Source organism: Toxoplasma gondii, chromosome VIII (genome assembly GCF_000006565.2).
Source record: "Toxoplasma gondii ME49 chromosome VIII, whole genome shotgun sequence".
NCBI classification, from domain to species: domain Eukaryota; phylum Apicomplexa; class Conoidasida; order Eucoccidiorida; family Sarcocystidae; genus Toxoplasma; species Toxoplasma gondii.
The window spans coordinates 4,900,667-4,916,665 of record NC_031476.1 but is presented as its reverse complement, the minus strand read 5'-3'; the positions used below and the strand labels follow the sequence as shown (position 1 = coordinate 4,916,665).

The 15,999-nt window shown below is 54.9% G+C and overlaps 2 protein-coding genes across 2 annotated transcripts; both read left to right on the top strand.

The window, feature by feature from the left end:
- Positions 1–481: 481 nt before the first annotated feature.
- Positions 482–9,766, top strand: TGME49_270880 (RNA recognition motif-containing protein; the record flags this gene model as incomplete). The annotated part of the gene is made up of 6 exons (XM_002365713.1): positions 482–1,214; positions 1,444–1,517; positions 1,869–4,976; positions 5,337–5,426; positions 7,285–7,348; positions 8,461–9,766. The coding sequence occupies 6 exons, from the start codon at positions 482–484 to the stop codon at positions 8,514–8,516; spliced, it is 4,125 nt and encodes a 1,374-aa protein (XP_002365754.1). The 3' UTR covers positions 8,517–9,766.
- A 1,740-nt stretch (positions 9,767–11,506) lies between these two features.
- Positions 11,507–15,102, top strand: TGME49_270890 (hypothetical protein). The gene is made up of 3 exons (XM_018781590.1): positions 11,507–11,997; positions 12,845–14,499; positions 14,854–15,102. The coding sequence occupies exons 2-3, from the start codon at positions 12,926–12,928 to the stop codon at positions 14,981–14,983; spliced, it is 1,704 nt and encodes a 567-aa protein (XP_018636626.1). The 5' UTR covers positions 11,507–11,997; positions 12,845–12,925; the 3' UTR covers positions 14,984–15,102.
- Positions 15,103–15,999: the final 897 nt, after the last annotated feature.

The window sequence follows — 15,999 nt, the reverse complement described above, 5'->3', positions numbered from 1 at the left end:
GTTTCCGCTTTTTTGTGAAGCGTGAATCGAACCAAATCCTTCTCGTTTCTGCCTTCTTGCTCTGTAAGTGCATACACCGAACGGGACGCGCCTGTGACACGTGCTGCGGTGGATTGCGATACTTCCTGAATCACGGCATTGCGTTGTCCCCGTGTGTTTGCTGTCGTGTCTACGCGAGCAAGGGGAAGGAAAGAGATTCGTTGTGACCTCCCAAGAGAAGCCGCTGTCTTTCCTGCTCCAGGCGACCGAAACTCTGCCGTTAAGTGTCTGTGTCGTCTTTTTGGGCAACCGTTCCGTCGCGTTTCTATGGGATTTCGCAAATGAATCCGCACTAGGTGGAGTACGGGTCTCAAAGCGCCAAGCCAGATGGTGATGCATGCACTTACCATACGGCAAAGGAAATCGTTGCCTTTCTGACTGTTCTGTGATACCCTGAGGCAGCGGCAGTGGACCGGGTGAAAAAAACCGGCGACCTCAGGAAATGATTGGCGTCTCCGTCGCGGGGGTCACGAGTGCGGAGCACGGCGCTGACCCCGCAGAGGTGGAAGACGTGGCAGGTGATGAAGAAAGCTTCTCTCATTTCGGCACCTCTGAACAGTTGAATGCGCGCGACGATCTCGACGCTGGCCTCAAGGAAGACGATGATGTCGCCTACGACGAAGAAGAGCTACCGCCGGGCCTCCCTCTGGAACACGACCTAGACAGCGGCGAATTCGCCAGAGATGAAGACCGACGCGGTGACGAACTAGCGGAATACTCTGGAGAAGGAGAAGGACCCTGGGACGATCTAAGCCGAGATGATGGCGCAGAAGAAGGCAGAGAAGTCGTAGAAGGAGGAGAAGACGTAGAAGAAGGAGACGCTGTAGAAGGAGGAGAAGAGAGGCGTGAAGACTTCGCTGACGATGCGGGCGCGGCAGAGTGTGCAGACGCTGGAGAAGAAGACTACCAACAAGCAGAAGAAGGAAGGACAGACGAAGATGGACGAGAGAATGGCGGAGACGGACTCGGTGCCGCTGGCAAAGGCGAGCAGGCGCACGAGCAACAAAGCGAAGTGCCTGGACACGAACAAGGCGAGCGGGAAGAGGATCGGGACGGAGGCGACGAAACTGCAGGGAAAAGGAAGAAACGCAAGAAGTCCGGCAAAAAGAAGTTCAGTTTCCCTCCCGGAGTGGCGGCAGGCGGCGGGCCGTCCAGGGGACCTGTTGTTATCAAACGTAGGCGTGACGCGACACAACTTTGCCCATGCTTCAAGCAAATCCGACTTGTTTTCTTCTACGTGTGTGTTTTCGCTAGTTGTGAACGCAAGACAATGTTCACTTTTAACAACTGCAGGCTTGCTTTGACAAGGCCTCTTGTCGCCTATGGCATTCCTGGATTTTCTTCGTTCCCCTAGCTTGTCAGTTTGCACATGCTTTTTCCATATGATGTGTGCCTGTTTCGCAGCCCCCCCTCCGCCTCCGGGCACCACTGGGACGCCTGCCCCGCCTCCGATGCCTCGAGTGATTCATCCGAAGCGAGTAAGAAGTCTTTTCGCTGCTGTCGGCTTTGGCCTCTTCAGATCCGCGAGTATGTTTCCTAGCGTAGAAGAAGCTGTCTTCTCCGGTGTACCGTACCGCGTGGAGCAATCCACTGGACGGGCTGTGCAAATGCATTATGCGCAGAACTTACACATTATGAAGGGTGCTCAATCGACCGTCTGTGCAGTCGTTCCGTCTCGCTGGAAATACTGGCAAATCCTGTTGGTTCCGATGCCGTTGATGATACGTAGGCAGGAGCACGTGAGATTTCCGGGATCATTGGAGTACCGAAGGCGTTCCATGGAGGCGGATGTTTCATGTTCCCGGGTGTTCGTTGTACTGGTTCTTCAGCCTCACCACCCGCCACCGCCTCCGTCACCTCGGTCCGGCCCACCACCTCCGGGAGGCCTGCAAATTTTGACGGCTCCAAGCGCCCGCCCGTCGCCGGGCGGGGCGAGACCACCCTCCGGGAGGGCACCTTTCTTCAGCGGGTCGACGGGTACCTCGCTGACGCACGCGTCGACTCCTGCCAGTTGCGTCTCGTCGCATGCAGGGGCCCGCAGCAGTCCGACGCCCTTTACTCAGCATCCGCCGCCTCCACCTCCTGCATCTGCTAGCGCCCCTGCCACCTTAGGAGCGTCTCCATCGCCCTCGCATGTGCAACAATCGAACGGGCCGATGCGGGACCCCCCGCCGTTTCCCCGGGGCCCGCCGTCGGGGGGACGCCCGGGGACCTCTAGTTTGGACATCCGCGCTGCTGGGCCTGCGGGTATGCGAGGTGTGGGGGCGCATGGTGCCGCGTCCGCGGGAGGCACTCCGCCGCCTCCGCCTTCCGGGGCAGTGGGCTCGGCTGGAGTCGCGTCTGTGCCTACGATCATCAGTCCACCACACCCTGTGTGTCCGCTGCAAGGGCGAGGGGGTCGTGCAGGCGGTCCGATTGTGCTGAACCCGCCGGTTTCTTCGCAAGACGGCTCCACGCTCCCGCCGTACTTGGGCGAGGCCCACGCGGCCGCGAGTGTGTCCCCAGACCTTGCTGGCCACGCCGCGAACCCGCTAGCTGTTGGAGTCGGAGGGAGAGGTCCCCGAGTTGCAGCTGGACCTCGACCGGGCTTTCACCGGTCTCATAACGAGGAGACGGTCGCGGCCGGGTACAAAGGGTCGGGCTCTGCGCCTCCGGCCGGGCAGCCTCTGCCAGGGCGGTTCGGAGACGTTCGCATGGGAGGCTGGCCCGGAAAAGAGCCTGGTGTGGTTCCAGGGATGGAAGGGGCTCCGGGGGGGCTTGAGGGCCCCAAAGGCCAGCCGTCGGGACCCTTTCACGCGTCGCCAGCCTCCGTGTATCCGTCGGGGCGTCGCGAGGAAGCTCATGGCGGGGACCGGCTGCCGCCCTACGGCTACGGCCATGCACATTTAGATGACTCGGGTCAGAGTGCTCCCGCAAGCGTCTCTCAGAGGCCAGGCCGGCGCCCTGTCATTCTGTCGGCAGGCGCAGGCGGCAGAGCTGGAGGACCCGGCGGGCCCCAGGGCTGGGAGGCTCAGGCGCTGCCGCCGGAGCAGGCGCCAGGGTATCGCGGGGGCCAAGGCAGTGTTCCTCAGGAACCAGGTTCAGGTGCTTTCTACGAGTCTCCTCAAGCCTATGGCTTTCCAAACCGCGTCAAGAGAGAGCGCGAGCTGTCCTCTGTGCCCGCGCTTCCCCCCAGATTCGAGACTGGCCCTGGTGGCCGGCCTCCTGAGGAAGGTGGGATGGACTCGGGTTCTCCTCCGGCTTTCCACCGGGCAGTGCCTGGCCACGCTGGAGGGTCGCCTGCAGGCACACATGGCAGCGACACAGGCTACGGCCCGGGAATGGGTCGCTCGACGGGCCGGGGGCCTCGCCCGGACTTTGCGTCTCCGACGGCGGACATCAGAGACATCCGAAGACGCCCGGAGGGAGGACCGCTGCCCGGGCACCATCCCGTACACAGTGGGGCTTTAGGGCTTCACTCTGGAGTTTCTGGAGGATCATCGTTCGCAGGCGAGTCCGGTAGCGGTGTGCACGGAGGCGCGCCGCGGGGCGGAGGCCCGTGGGGCGGCGGGAGCCCACGTGGAAGTGGCCCAGGCATGGGTCCCCCGGACGGCAGGTCTCAGGGATTTCGACGGGGCCCTCCATCTGACGACCGAAGTGGGTATGGAGGCAAGGCACCGAGCAGCGGCACGGGAGTCGGGCCGTGGGGAGGCGCCCCCGGCGGAGGGCCAGAGCGATCGAGTGACATGGCGGCAGGAGACTCAAGAGGAGGTTTCTGGAGCAGGTCCCAGCTCGCAAGCAGCGGCCAACAGAGTGGGGGCGGCCTGCCGTTCTGCGGTCCTGAAAGCTCAGGAGGGCGCGGACTCCAGGTCGGAGGTTGGCGCGGGCTCCAGGGCGACGACTGGCGCAGCGAGGCCGCGGCTGGACGCACAGCGATGGGCCGGGCTTCGGACGCGATACCCGCTCGCGCGGCTTCGAATCAGCAAGGCGGAGGAAGTGGAGTCGCGTGGCACCAAGGGAGTGGTGATTTCTTGGAGCATCCCAATGCTGACGGGGGCAGCGGCGCGCACTCCCAGAGGCATCTGCAGCTCCCAGGTGCGCACCCTAGTTCGCAGGGCGAGAGGGGCCTTCCAGGCCTCGCGCCCGAAAGCAGTCGGGGACAGGGAACCCAGGCCGGGTTCGGGGTGTCGTGCGCCTCGCCGCATGCGCATGCAGGCTCGTCGGCCTGGCAGCAACAGGCGTCGCGACCTCCACAGAGCGAGGAGGAGGCGCACTTCCGCCACACCGGCAGGTCGAGACCGCAAGCGGGACAAGGATTCCCACAGGCGGGTTCCGGCTGGAGTGGAGGAAAAGAAGAGGCGTCCGACTTCCCGTCATCGTGGGAGCCTTGGCAAGCGTCTCACCAGGCGGGCGCAGGCGGCGCCGAAGCCCCAGGCGGTGACCAAGCGTGGTACGAGAACGTCGAACAGCCTGCATCTGCTCAGAAGGCCTCTGGGGGTCACCTGGGGCGAGGCCGAGAGGTGGAGGAGGTGCCGGGTCCTCACTCCCGTCGGCACAAAGACGGGGACAGGGGTCAACGAGGGTGGGATCAGTCGAGCCCAGGGTACTCGGCGGGCCGGTACTATGAGGCTGGAGAGAGGCAGAGCCTGAGGCAGCCGCAAAACACCAAGGGGAGCGAGCGGGAGGGTGGAGTGTGGGGGCAAACTGGCTCAAGTTACGTGGATCCACGAGACTCGAGTGGAAGGAGAGGGGACGGTGGGAATTCGACGAGAGGTGGTGGACACGGAGCAACCAGAGGGACGCCGCATTACGGGAGGGATGGGGAGTATGGACGCCCGGGTGGCCGAGGAGCTGAAGGTCATGGAGGCGACTCTGGGCTTCCGGGTAATTCACTCCGGGCACACGCAACTCCAGGACCCAATGCTGAGCAGAAGGGCTTCACGGTCATTGTAACGAATGTAAGTGGAGAGAGGGGCAGCTCAATGAGAGTTCAGCGAAGTCAGCTGAGCAGCATGTGCCTCCAGACCCTCGCTGCAGCATGTTGGTTATCGGGGTCACGCAGTAGTGAAACTGGCCTTTCGAAGATTTCTACGGAGATGCCCGAGACAGCTCAGACATGGACGTTTGCCGTGTCACGACCCGCTCGTGAGGCAGAGAAAGCAACCCGTGAGCCTTGTGCTAAGGGACAGAGTTAGATACACCTGTTGTTTCCTGCAGCTGACCCCGCAATCGCGTGTCTATGTACACAATTACATTCCAAAGCGTGGGAGCGGTCAAGCATATACTTCACATTCTCGTGTGCGTGTTGTTCGTGTCAGGTTCCGGTCGACTTGTCGGCTGCAGATCTTCATCAGGCTTTCAGTGCCGTCGGGCCTTTGCTGCGGACGGACATAATGCTGAGTTCTTCGGTGCGTTGGTTTCTTCTTACGTTGTGTCTCTCGTTCCATGATTTGCAGAAAGAAAGCCTGAATGTCGTCGCTGACAGCGTACCTGCTGTGAACATGTGTGTCCTAGACTATTATGCCATGGGCGAGAGAAATGTGCTTCTCGTCTGCACCTCACCGGTGGCTGCAGTTTCCTATGCCTGTACCTGCGTGAAGCTGGATGCTACAGAGAAGCTGTCTGTTCTTTCGTCTGTATACATTTGTATATTTCGGTTCACAAGTGTGGCGCAGGGAGCCTTTATGAGAGGAGAGGTAGCTGTGTAGGGATAACCTCTCTCTCTCTTCCAGAGTGTCGCTGCCTGGTCAATGAACTTGCGCCTGTCACTCAGGGGTCTTTGGTTTCTCCTTTCGTCAGTGGGCCTTAGGTAGATAGATACGACACTGCCTTCTTCGTCGCTGCATTCGAGCTAAACTCAGGCCACTGGGGTTCCTTGTCCATACGGCCTGTATTGTGGGTACAACATCAGGACCCATCTTTTTAGGACCTACCCTTTTCCACATTTGAACACTCCACAGCATGTGGCACGTTCCCACTCGTTGTGCGTTTCCTAGCAGGTTTCTGTCTGGATACATATTTGTGTGTTTGAATCAAGCTGTCTATATGTAGACGAAAGCGAGTAGAGGGACTGACGGTTGACGCCGTCTTGCGTTTGTGAGCAGTGGGAATGTTTTTCTTTTATTAGAGACGTATAGTTGCAGGAGATGTGCCAACGGTCGACAGGTAATAACTCATCGGCTCCGAACGTGGAGATAGTTTTCTGATGGTATAGGTAACCTCTTATGTGAGAGGATATGTCTAGTCTTGTCCGCGGCGTCACATACAGTTAACTGAGTGGTTGGAAATACTCTAGAATGTTTCGCGCACTGAGAGGGTGGCGTTGCAGAGGACGGGGCCTCTACCGAGTTGACGGAATTCTCATTGTTCATATTTGTAGCAGTTCTGCGTTCGTCTGATGGGAAATGTTTCCTTTTTCTTGGCATCTAGGCAACTCGTGATAGGCGGGACAAAGACGCGAGCATAGGCGAGAGTGTTTCCGGGGTAGCTTAGTGGCATCAGTGCGTCACCGTGTTCGCAGTTGATTCACTGTTTGTCAGTAGTGGGGATAGTGTCTAGTCGACACGCGTTCCGGTGGAGAGGTGGTTGGGAATTCTTGTGTTATTTCTTCAAGGGACACCTTCGTTCGGGACAACCTTTGCACCCGTGAACGCAGTGAAATGGTGTGCGCTTGATGTGGATGTCTCGTACGATGCAGTGTACCCCCTTAACTGTAAACAGTTACATGCCGCATATGCTCATCTAGCACCGGAAATGTCCACGAGTCAGAAATGGCATCGCGTGCTTCGTCCATCAACCATAGTCAACGTGCTTCCTGGGAAGCAGCATCGCACGCAGCAGAGTGGCGCACGCGGCGTCTGTAGTGCTCTAGGGAAGGGGACAGTTCAACGAGCCGAGTCCAGTTTCGGCTGCTGCGAGAACTGTGTCGCTTCTGTGGTTTCGGTTGTGTCGATGGGAGTACGCATGGCACAGTTGCATATGGGACTGGGTGCCCGTGAGCACAGCAGACCATTTCCACATGAAGGATGCATGTTGCCATGCGACGAAGGCTTCTTTCTGTTGCCCGGGGACCGTTGTTGTTTGCTCTGCGGTCTTCCCGGGTTTAAGGGTGCCTCTTTGTAAGGTGTTTGAGTCAGAGAGCTGGGAAGTGGGATAGCGCGTCCATCATTTCTGTGCGTCGGCACGGCGTCTCTTTCAGGTTGGTGTTGGTTGTCTCCCGCTGTTTTTGAGGCTCACCTTTTTCCCTGCCGTTTTGTTTGCCGCCAGGGCGAGCGCACTGGGCGCGTCTGTTTCACCTTCTCCACGTGGCAAGCCGCCGAAGACGCTGTTTGTAAGCCAAGACGAAATCTTAAGGGACAATCGTATACCTTGTGCAAACCGGCACCGAAAATCGCCTTTTCTTGTCCGTGCCTGATTGTAGGGTAGGCGTCTGTGTCTAGTCTTTTTGGCCTGCGCTATTCTCCGGAGATGTCTTTGTTTCGTTTGTGTTGAGTGTGACGACGAACTTCTAGATGGCTTGTCTGCAAGCGGTTGCCGGAAAGCAGGTGTATGAGGGTGGTCTTCGGGTCGCACGAGTTAGTCGACAAAAGGGACCAGTAGATGGAAAAACCACGTTGCAGGGCGAGACATCAGACGCGTCTTAAGGTAGTTGTCCTAAGTTTCCTTGCTGCTGCGTAATTTGAGGGACAAAGAGGAGGAGGGAATAATGAAGCGTGTGTCACGTGCCGACAGACACGATTCCAGGGGGGAGGGGGCAGCGTATTTCACTTTGGGAGGACAGTGGTTACTTTTCGTCTGAATGCTAACACCCCATAGATACACAAATATCGTCGTAGTGGTTTGGGGTCTCTCGGTGCTTCACTAAGCTAGTTCTTTGTGCCTGTATGGTCAATTTCGTTGCGGTGCGTAGTGCCTGTGGGCGTCGCCACCTCTAGCATCTGATGCTGCGGGAGCGAATGTACATGGGCGTGCCCTTCTGGCTGTACATACACCGCTGCGTGTGTGTCTACAGCTGCTAGAAGTGTGGTCGTGCTCGCAGTTTGTTCTTTGGAAATCATGTCCGCCGCGTTTCCGATGTGGCGGGCGCTTTGCGGGGACGAATATTTCGTTTGCGTCGTACGTGTCGCGGTCGTGTATAGTTTTGCCGGAGCACTCCTGTGTACGTGCTCGCTTAGCTGGTTCTTCTGTTTGTGTTTGCGTCCGTTTCACAGTCCTTGACAGTCGTTACCTTTTAGGCGGTGCGTATCTGCGGTGTGTGTGAGAGAAATTATTTCGTCTTTATTGCGCCTGCTCGCTACGATATGTGGGTATAGCAAGGAACGGTGACTCCGGTCGTTTCGTGGAGACTGGGAGCAAGCCGCATTGTTATGCCTGAGACTCTGCCTGAGAATTACAGCTGTCGCTATATTCCTGGGCATCTCATGCCTGCGCGTGTGCTCGCAGCTCGTTTCGATGGCGGGGATCTGAATGGCAGATGCATTCGCGTCTTCATGGAGTAGTCGGTCCTCCAATGAATGCGTAGGGCTTGCATGCAAGTTCCTTAAGGACCCACATTTCCCCTTGACAGGCACCGAAAACGACATTCGTGAACGTCGCCATCACCCGTTATGGACCTTGTTTCTTTGCTGTCAAGGCCTGCTATCCTGTAGAGTGGCTTGATCAGCCCGGAGCCACCTAATGTGTGGTGGGTTCATATGATACGCGTCCTGAAGGGAGACTGAAAGTGAAACAAGCAGTCATGCCAACAAGGACAAGTTGAATGTGCAGAGGGGGGCAGTGTACCGACCGGCGTCAGCAAATTTTGGGTGCGCATTAAGTTGAGGGCGACGAGTTTACGTATGTGATTGCCCGGTCACATCACACACATCGTGGAGTGCATGTCTCCTTTTGTTTGGGGATGATGCCTTCTTTCCACCGAAAAGCCCAATCTTTCAGTTTCTGGCTTGTTAGACGGCGTGTTATCGTGGTGACTCGGGGAATAAGTACTGTCGCTGTTTTTGCGTATGCGCTGTCGCAACCGACGCTCGCTTCTGCATAGGTGCCTGTGTAACGGACGAAAACCCATTATATACAACGAACCAGGCGTTCGGGGGATGGTGATGCACAGGGAATGAAAACAGCATGAATGCTACTGTGCCATGGCCGTGTGAAATTACGCAGAACAAATTGTGACACTTGCAATAATGGAAATACGCCGTGCTGCACGCAGCACACAAAGGGGACCCCTTGGGTCTGTTATCTGGACTTTTCTGGGGCAGGCGGAGGAATATGTCGACTCAGAAAAGATTAAATTGTCGGCGTCTCAATGCATGCGTTCGTTGCTAACCTCACCGGTGCAGTGACTTCTTAGCGCGGGACTGTGACTTCCGTTGTGTAGAAAGAGGGGTAGCCACAGTCCCGTCCCGGCAGTATGATGAAAGCTGCTACCGGCACGTTATGCCCAGCAGCTTCCGGCTCAGTACCCCATATGCGTGTCAGAGGTCCATTTCTTCTGACGGGTTTAGACACCTACCTGCATCAACACTGTGTGGGTCACGAGCTACTCGACAACTTCCAAATGAAGGTTTCTCTTGTAAATGAGTCTGAACTGCTGCAAGACCCGCACGTTTCTTCTGACGGTGGTATGCTATCGTACCCTCTTACCCACCACCGCTGTAGACGAAAGACTGACAGAACTTGTGTTACCAACAGTGTCGTAATCCTTTGCTTTCTTTGTAAGCATAGAACGATGTGAAATTCTGTGGCGCCTCGGCGATGTTTACGGCACAATACCGGTGCCATTGGAGACCGAAAGTCGTCTTCTTCGTTCGGCAGCTGATCGTTCATGACTCTCTTTGTTCAACGCTCTCGACCTCACGGCAACTCAGGACAGATTTTTCGTTCATCAGGAATATCTCAGTGCGAGCGCAGGGGCAACCATCATGCCCGGTGGCGCAGGCCAAATGACGCAGAACACCAAAACCCTAAAACGTTGCGAGCGAGACGAATGGTTTCGCTGTGTGCTGTTCACGAATTCTGCGGGATTAATATCTGTTTCACCACTGTCGAAAGCATATAAACAACGTTCATTCCTCCTTTTAATCACGCTTCCCCGTGCCGGTCTCGGAGATGCAAGTCAATGCGTGAGACGCCAAACTCCTCACGAGCAACAGCGTGTTCTCCTGTGGACGACACCAACATTTGTGGAGTCAGATATTTAAAGGGGACCGTTCCCCGGTAGGTCGCACTACATTGTAGTTTACGTGTCTTTCATGAGTCAGATGCGGCACTACCCGAAAAGCAGCTCAACACAACGCGCTACGATCAGCAGAGGGGTGACCTCCTTGTTTGTTCACTGGGCCTGGAAGATGTCGCCCAACTGCATGGTCAAGGTTGAACTCAAGATCCGTTGTAGTCGTCCGCAGTGCGTTGCAACTCTGTCAGAGAGGCGTCGACTGCTTCTGTAAGACACTACCAGCCAGCAAAAAGAGGCAGTGTTCTCTCCTTTTTGAGCAGTGGCGTGACCGCAATGTTTTAGCGCAACACGTAACACAGCCAAACATCTGCCTCACATGCTCGGTGCCTCATAGACTCTGGCAAGATAGTTCCCGGTGTGGTCAGTAGAACGCCACAGTTTTCGCCACCAAACTGTGCCATGTAGAGGAAGAGTATAACGTCATAACCACCCCGGTTAGTCACTGGGAACAGGATAAGTAAAAACATATCCTGCCTGTCGATGCACTCACCTGTTTTTCTAAGACCCCACGATCTCTCCCCGTTTGTCAAGGAGCCTGTACCTTGCAGCCACCTGTGAGGCATGTGCTGGTTGCATTTTCCGACAGCATTGGAACCCATCATTTCTCACAGAGACCTGGAAACTAAGATAAGAAGTTGCTGTGCTTATTGCAAACGAAATCGGACCAGCGCGGGTAATGAGAAGGGTCGCCGCCCGCTCTGTGCGTCTCATATGCACCAGAAATCGACAAAGTGTTGGTCGTCAGCACCAAGGCACACTGAATCTCTTTTGTTTGTACCCAAAACTGAGAAACCTGTATGTTGGCAGTGTCCACGACAGAGCCGAAACCCAATTCATCACGAGTGTCTGCTACGGACGACAGCGGCGGGCCCCCCTTCTCCAGTGCATCCTGGTCGCTCTTTGTGCCCTGCCTCAGTAGGTGTACAAGACATCGGCAGTGACCCCTCCACTGGGGGGAGCGCGGCGTCTCTAAAAGATTTACGAGCACCATACAATACGTCGGTGCGGCACAGCTCCCTTTCAAAAGAGCAATTTCCGGTTATTTAAAACAAGAAAGACGTGGATTTTGTTCACGGTTCTCGAACTTACCCGTTTTGATGTGGATAGCTGGTGCAACTGAGACCATGAGCAACGCAGCCACCTGACTTGGCCGAAGCCCTGCAGCGCTTTGTTGGCTGTGCTGCCCGTACCGTGGCGCGGTAAATGTGAAAAGTTGCGTTTGTTCATCTTACTTGACAATGAGTTGATGGCGGTGAATATCTGGTTCGAAAAATCGAAGTCCTTCGGTCCGTTTAATTCATGTTGGTGAGCAAATGATCTTGCTTTTTTGCGGATCACGGATTTTCTTTACGTCGACCGAGTCCATGTGTACAAGTGCGACTTCGACCGTCAGGGCTAGTCTGCTGCCCGTCTGCTGGAAGTACGGCAGAAATGTTACCCCTTTAGACGAGTCTAAAAACTTGCAACACTTGCCCGGTGGTTTTACTTTTATTTTCGTAATGCATGGAGAGGACTAGGTTTGCTGGTCACAACTGATTTGCACAAGACTCGAACGCTGTAAGACAGCCGTGCGCTGGAGAGGGAAACATGCGTTCTACTACGACTGCCCCTGCCACTTTTTCCACAACTACTCGAACAAACTGCTGCGTTGAGGTCCACACTGTCTGCTCGTGATCATCAGATTTTCTTGCTCCTCGAAAAAATTGAAACCCTGAGACAGCCTGCAAACCGAAGCATCCGAAGCGGTAAGGAAAAGCAGTCCTACGCTCTCATGTGCCGTAGGCTGTACTGAGAACTGTCAAACGATCTGCTTGTTTGTCTCTGGAAGCAATTGCCAGGCAATGACAGAACATTTGTGTTGCCATATTATTATCACCGACCTCATGTGGATGCAAATGAGCCGTCTGCGTGCATCATCGGTCATGTTTTCTCTCCGTTTCCTCTCGGCGCTGACTGATTCGCATTCGTACTCAACCTTTGGCTACAACCCCGTGAAGTGGTTTTGAAAGCGTTCCTTGGAAGACAGTTGAGTTTCTGTCACTTTTCTGGTGAATCTATTAAAAAGCAGAGGCTTATTCGTGTATGGTTTGTTGCCGCGTAGAGACGTTCCTTTGTTTGATCCTGTTGGTCGGCGTTTAGTAAAAAACCGGTTTCGGTCGAAAGGGCGTTGTCATCAGCATCGTTATTCTTCACTATGATCGTGGGAGTCATTGGATTCGCGAGTTGGGGAGCGATAGCTCATATGTTTTCTTCAGTTGGTATGATTCTGCCTCTCTTCCCGGTGTTTCGATCAGCTTTCTGACAACAGGAAGAGTCTGCTTTACGCAAACGTCGCATCGCGTAGTAGTGCTGTTCTCTCAGATTCGCTGGCAGTCCACTTTTTTCCTTCCCTCTAGCACAGGCGCGCCAACTGTGAAGCTGTTTAGACCGTCTGTTAACCTACCGATAGTGCCTGTAACATCGTGTTTGGAGGGAGCGGAATGTGTCCGTGAAACAAACAGTATCGCACTGGTAGGTGGGCTTCTTGAGACTGCTGAAGTTCCCTTTCCTGGTGCAAAATCCTTTCCTTTTGCTGTGTCCGGCTACCTTCAGGCGTGTGCATGCTATTCTGGTTCCTTCTTTACTGGGGATTCGTGGTTTTTTGCCTCTGGCCTCGAGGGAAGCTATCCAACTATGTTGCCAACTTCGGAGGCGGTGGTTGGCGAACACCAGGCTTCGAACGCAGGCACGTACAGTGCAGATAATGCGTCATCCATGATGCCCTGCTGTGGCGGTGACATACGGCTCTCAGTCGAGGAGTCAGAAGACGCCTCAGGCCAAACAGAAAAACAACTCACTGGGCAAGATCAGGGGATGGTTGCCACATCACAGACGCCACATCTACTTCAGGGAACTGTAGGACAGCCGTCCATGCTGCCCACCAGCATTGGTTCAGGAACCACAAACGAATCCTCCGATCAAGTGCCGTCGGGCTGCGCGAGTCTGTGCCGTTTTCTGCCGGACACTTGTGTATCGTACAAATGTGTGTTGCCGTCTCCTCAAGAGAATTCCATCGGCTACCGAAATCTGGAACTCTTCGTTTCGACTTTGTTGGGCAAATGCGGGGAGGCTGTGGACCGCCAGCGTCGCGCCTCCGCCATGTGTCTGTTTTTCGCGCTCCATCGCGCTATCTCGGTCCACAATTCAAACCTCGCCAAATGGGCATGCATGCGTTGGCACGCGAGTTATGTTATGACGCGTTGGCCGCCAAAAAAAACCAGGCTGGCGATCCTCGCAGACGCAATTTCTGGTCGTTCCCAGTGGCCTAGTGCACAGAAAGAAACGCTGTCTCCGGCCCTCACGGAAGTTCAGCGCAACTTGCGCACTTTCGATAAAGAAACCATTCGCGCGATGGCATGTTGCTTGCTTCCTAACAGTGCATCGTCTCCTATCGTTTCAGAAAACATGTCTGTGAACGGGCAAGGTTCAGACCCCTCTCGACCCTCAACTCTCTCTAGTGTGCCTCCTGCCGAGCCGCACTACCTCGATTCCAGAAATGCTTCATGCCCACTAACCAAAGGAATCGGCTGCGGGAACATGCGCGGGAACGGCGCAGACGCGACGTTTTCGGATGCAGGAGCACCTCTTCGTTCGCCTGCGGTGAGTCCTCCTGCCTCGGAAGATTCGTTGTCAGCCACGAAAAGTCCTAACGAGCGGCGCTCTTTGTTGCACAACAAGGGATCCACTCCACGCGACTCGTCGGCTTTTTCAGCAAGCAGGAGAAACAACACATTGTTATCCACGAGAAACATAAGCCTGAATTCTTCGCGAAGCGGGGGACTCCTTGCATCGCGATCGGCCACGCGTGGGTCAGGCGCAGCCACAGCCGTCGATCAAGTGCCTACGGAACTTACGGATCTCGGCAAAGGAGCAGCTCCGAAACTTCCTTACGGACAGAAACCTCGCAGATTGAGAGATGGCGGCGCAAGCCCGCTGGATCTCAGCACCGTTTCCTGCACATCGGCGAACTCCCACAGTGGAAAGCCGGTACGGGAAGGAACGCGAAGAGACCGAGGAACTGCATATGGCAGAGCGGGGATATCATCGGGCAGCGTTACGTCTCGAAATTCGTTAAGCGGGCGCACTAACTGCAGAAGCGCAGATGAATACTGTGCTAGAAGCGACAAACGCGAGGTGAAAAAGCATGAGACCGTCAGCGAGCTGTCCCAAGCAGATCCAGGACCGCCATTTTTCATGGCAGCTGAACGGTGAGATGAAAGAACTCAGTTTCCGAGAAAGTCCTAAACCAATTTCCTTTCTTCACAAGACAGGAAATGGGAAGTCAAGAGACAGACCACAGACATCTTTGCAATCGTGTTTCGGCCGGCCACCACGGAGCGCGTTACTCCGGTTGAGTTTGTCTTCACTATTAGGACAGAGATGGGCAGGAACTTCTCTCGTTACCCAGAGTGTATGGCTTCTCTGCAGTCAATCACCAAGGAAAGTGATTTGCTACGGACAGGAGCGTCAGCGTTTCCTCATTTTAGTTACCTGTTGTCTCTTCACGGCTCACTTGTGCTCACCAAAGCACCGGTAGAGTGTTGTCTGTTCGTTTTCATCAGGTTTGCCGCAGCTGCCACGCCTCTGATTTCCATGGATTACAAGACTCTCATGGCGGCTGCTATGTGTAGAGCAGCAGAACTTGCCGGCTCGGCAGATTCTCTACCGACCACTCCCCGACCGTTAAACTGACAGGCTTTACTCGTTCTTTAAGCCTGCTCTCTGCTGTCCGACGGGATGCGAACTGTCTTGATTTCGATGGAGACTTGGGGCTTTTCTCGGCTAGGGAAGGATGGCAAAGGTCTTGGCTGCTGCAACTTGCTGTTCATGACGAAATTGGCTCACAACTGCGTTTCAATCGGCATTCCACTGCTTTTTAGGCCATTCCTCTTGTCGTATTAGAGTGAACTCGGAGAAGGCGTTCTCGTCCTCCGGATGGGTGGTCCGTTCCAGGATCCGCAGAGGTATTCTATCGTGAATTTCGAAATCGAAAAGTTTTGGCCCGCACAGAAGAGAGGCACCAAACGAGAGAAAACACACAGAAACATGATGGACATTTATGTTTAAAAGAACATCCTCCAGCAAAGGAAAGTAGCAAAACAGGAAGCGCGTTTGTAGCCACAACCATATTAGAAGAGACTGATTTACAGAAAAGTGGTGCCATTCGCTTCTTGTGAAGTTCCACAGACTATCCAATAATTCTGTTGCCTACCAGACGCGAAAGGCTCATGACAGTAGACAGGAGCCCCAGGTGATGACGCGACAGGGAGGTGTCATGCTTACGAGAACAATACCGCACTTTTTCTCTATGATCGCGTTTCGGCTTCTGAACGTCTCGCCACCACCAATTTACTGACCTAAGTAATGAAATACGGTCTTCGAAAGAAAATGCTTGGAACAACTTGCCTGTTCTGGTTTCCTTAGGACTCAAACTATGTTGAAACTCTTACGTTTGTCTGTGCGCAGTGTCTTAGATGAAATCGGGAATGAAACTCATTCCTCGCCTTCGATTAAAACGTTCGAGAGAAGGCTGTTCGTTTCGCTGAAGTTGTGGGTGCTGACGAAAGAGAAAAGTACGATGGAGATTGCGGTGTCGATTAAGGGCTGGGCGTGACTAGTTTCGTGAAATTCGCTGTTAAATAGACATACCACCACATACATGTTTTGCGGAGTGAAGCGTCGCGACAAAAACTAGAGAACGGAAGTGA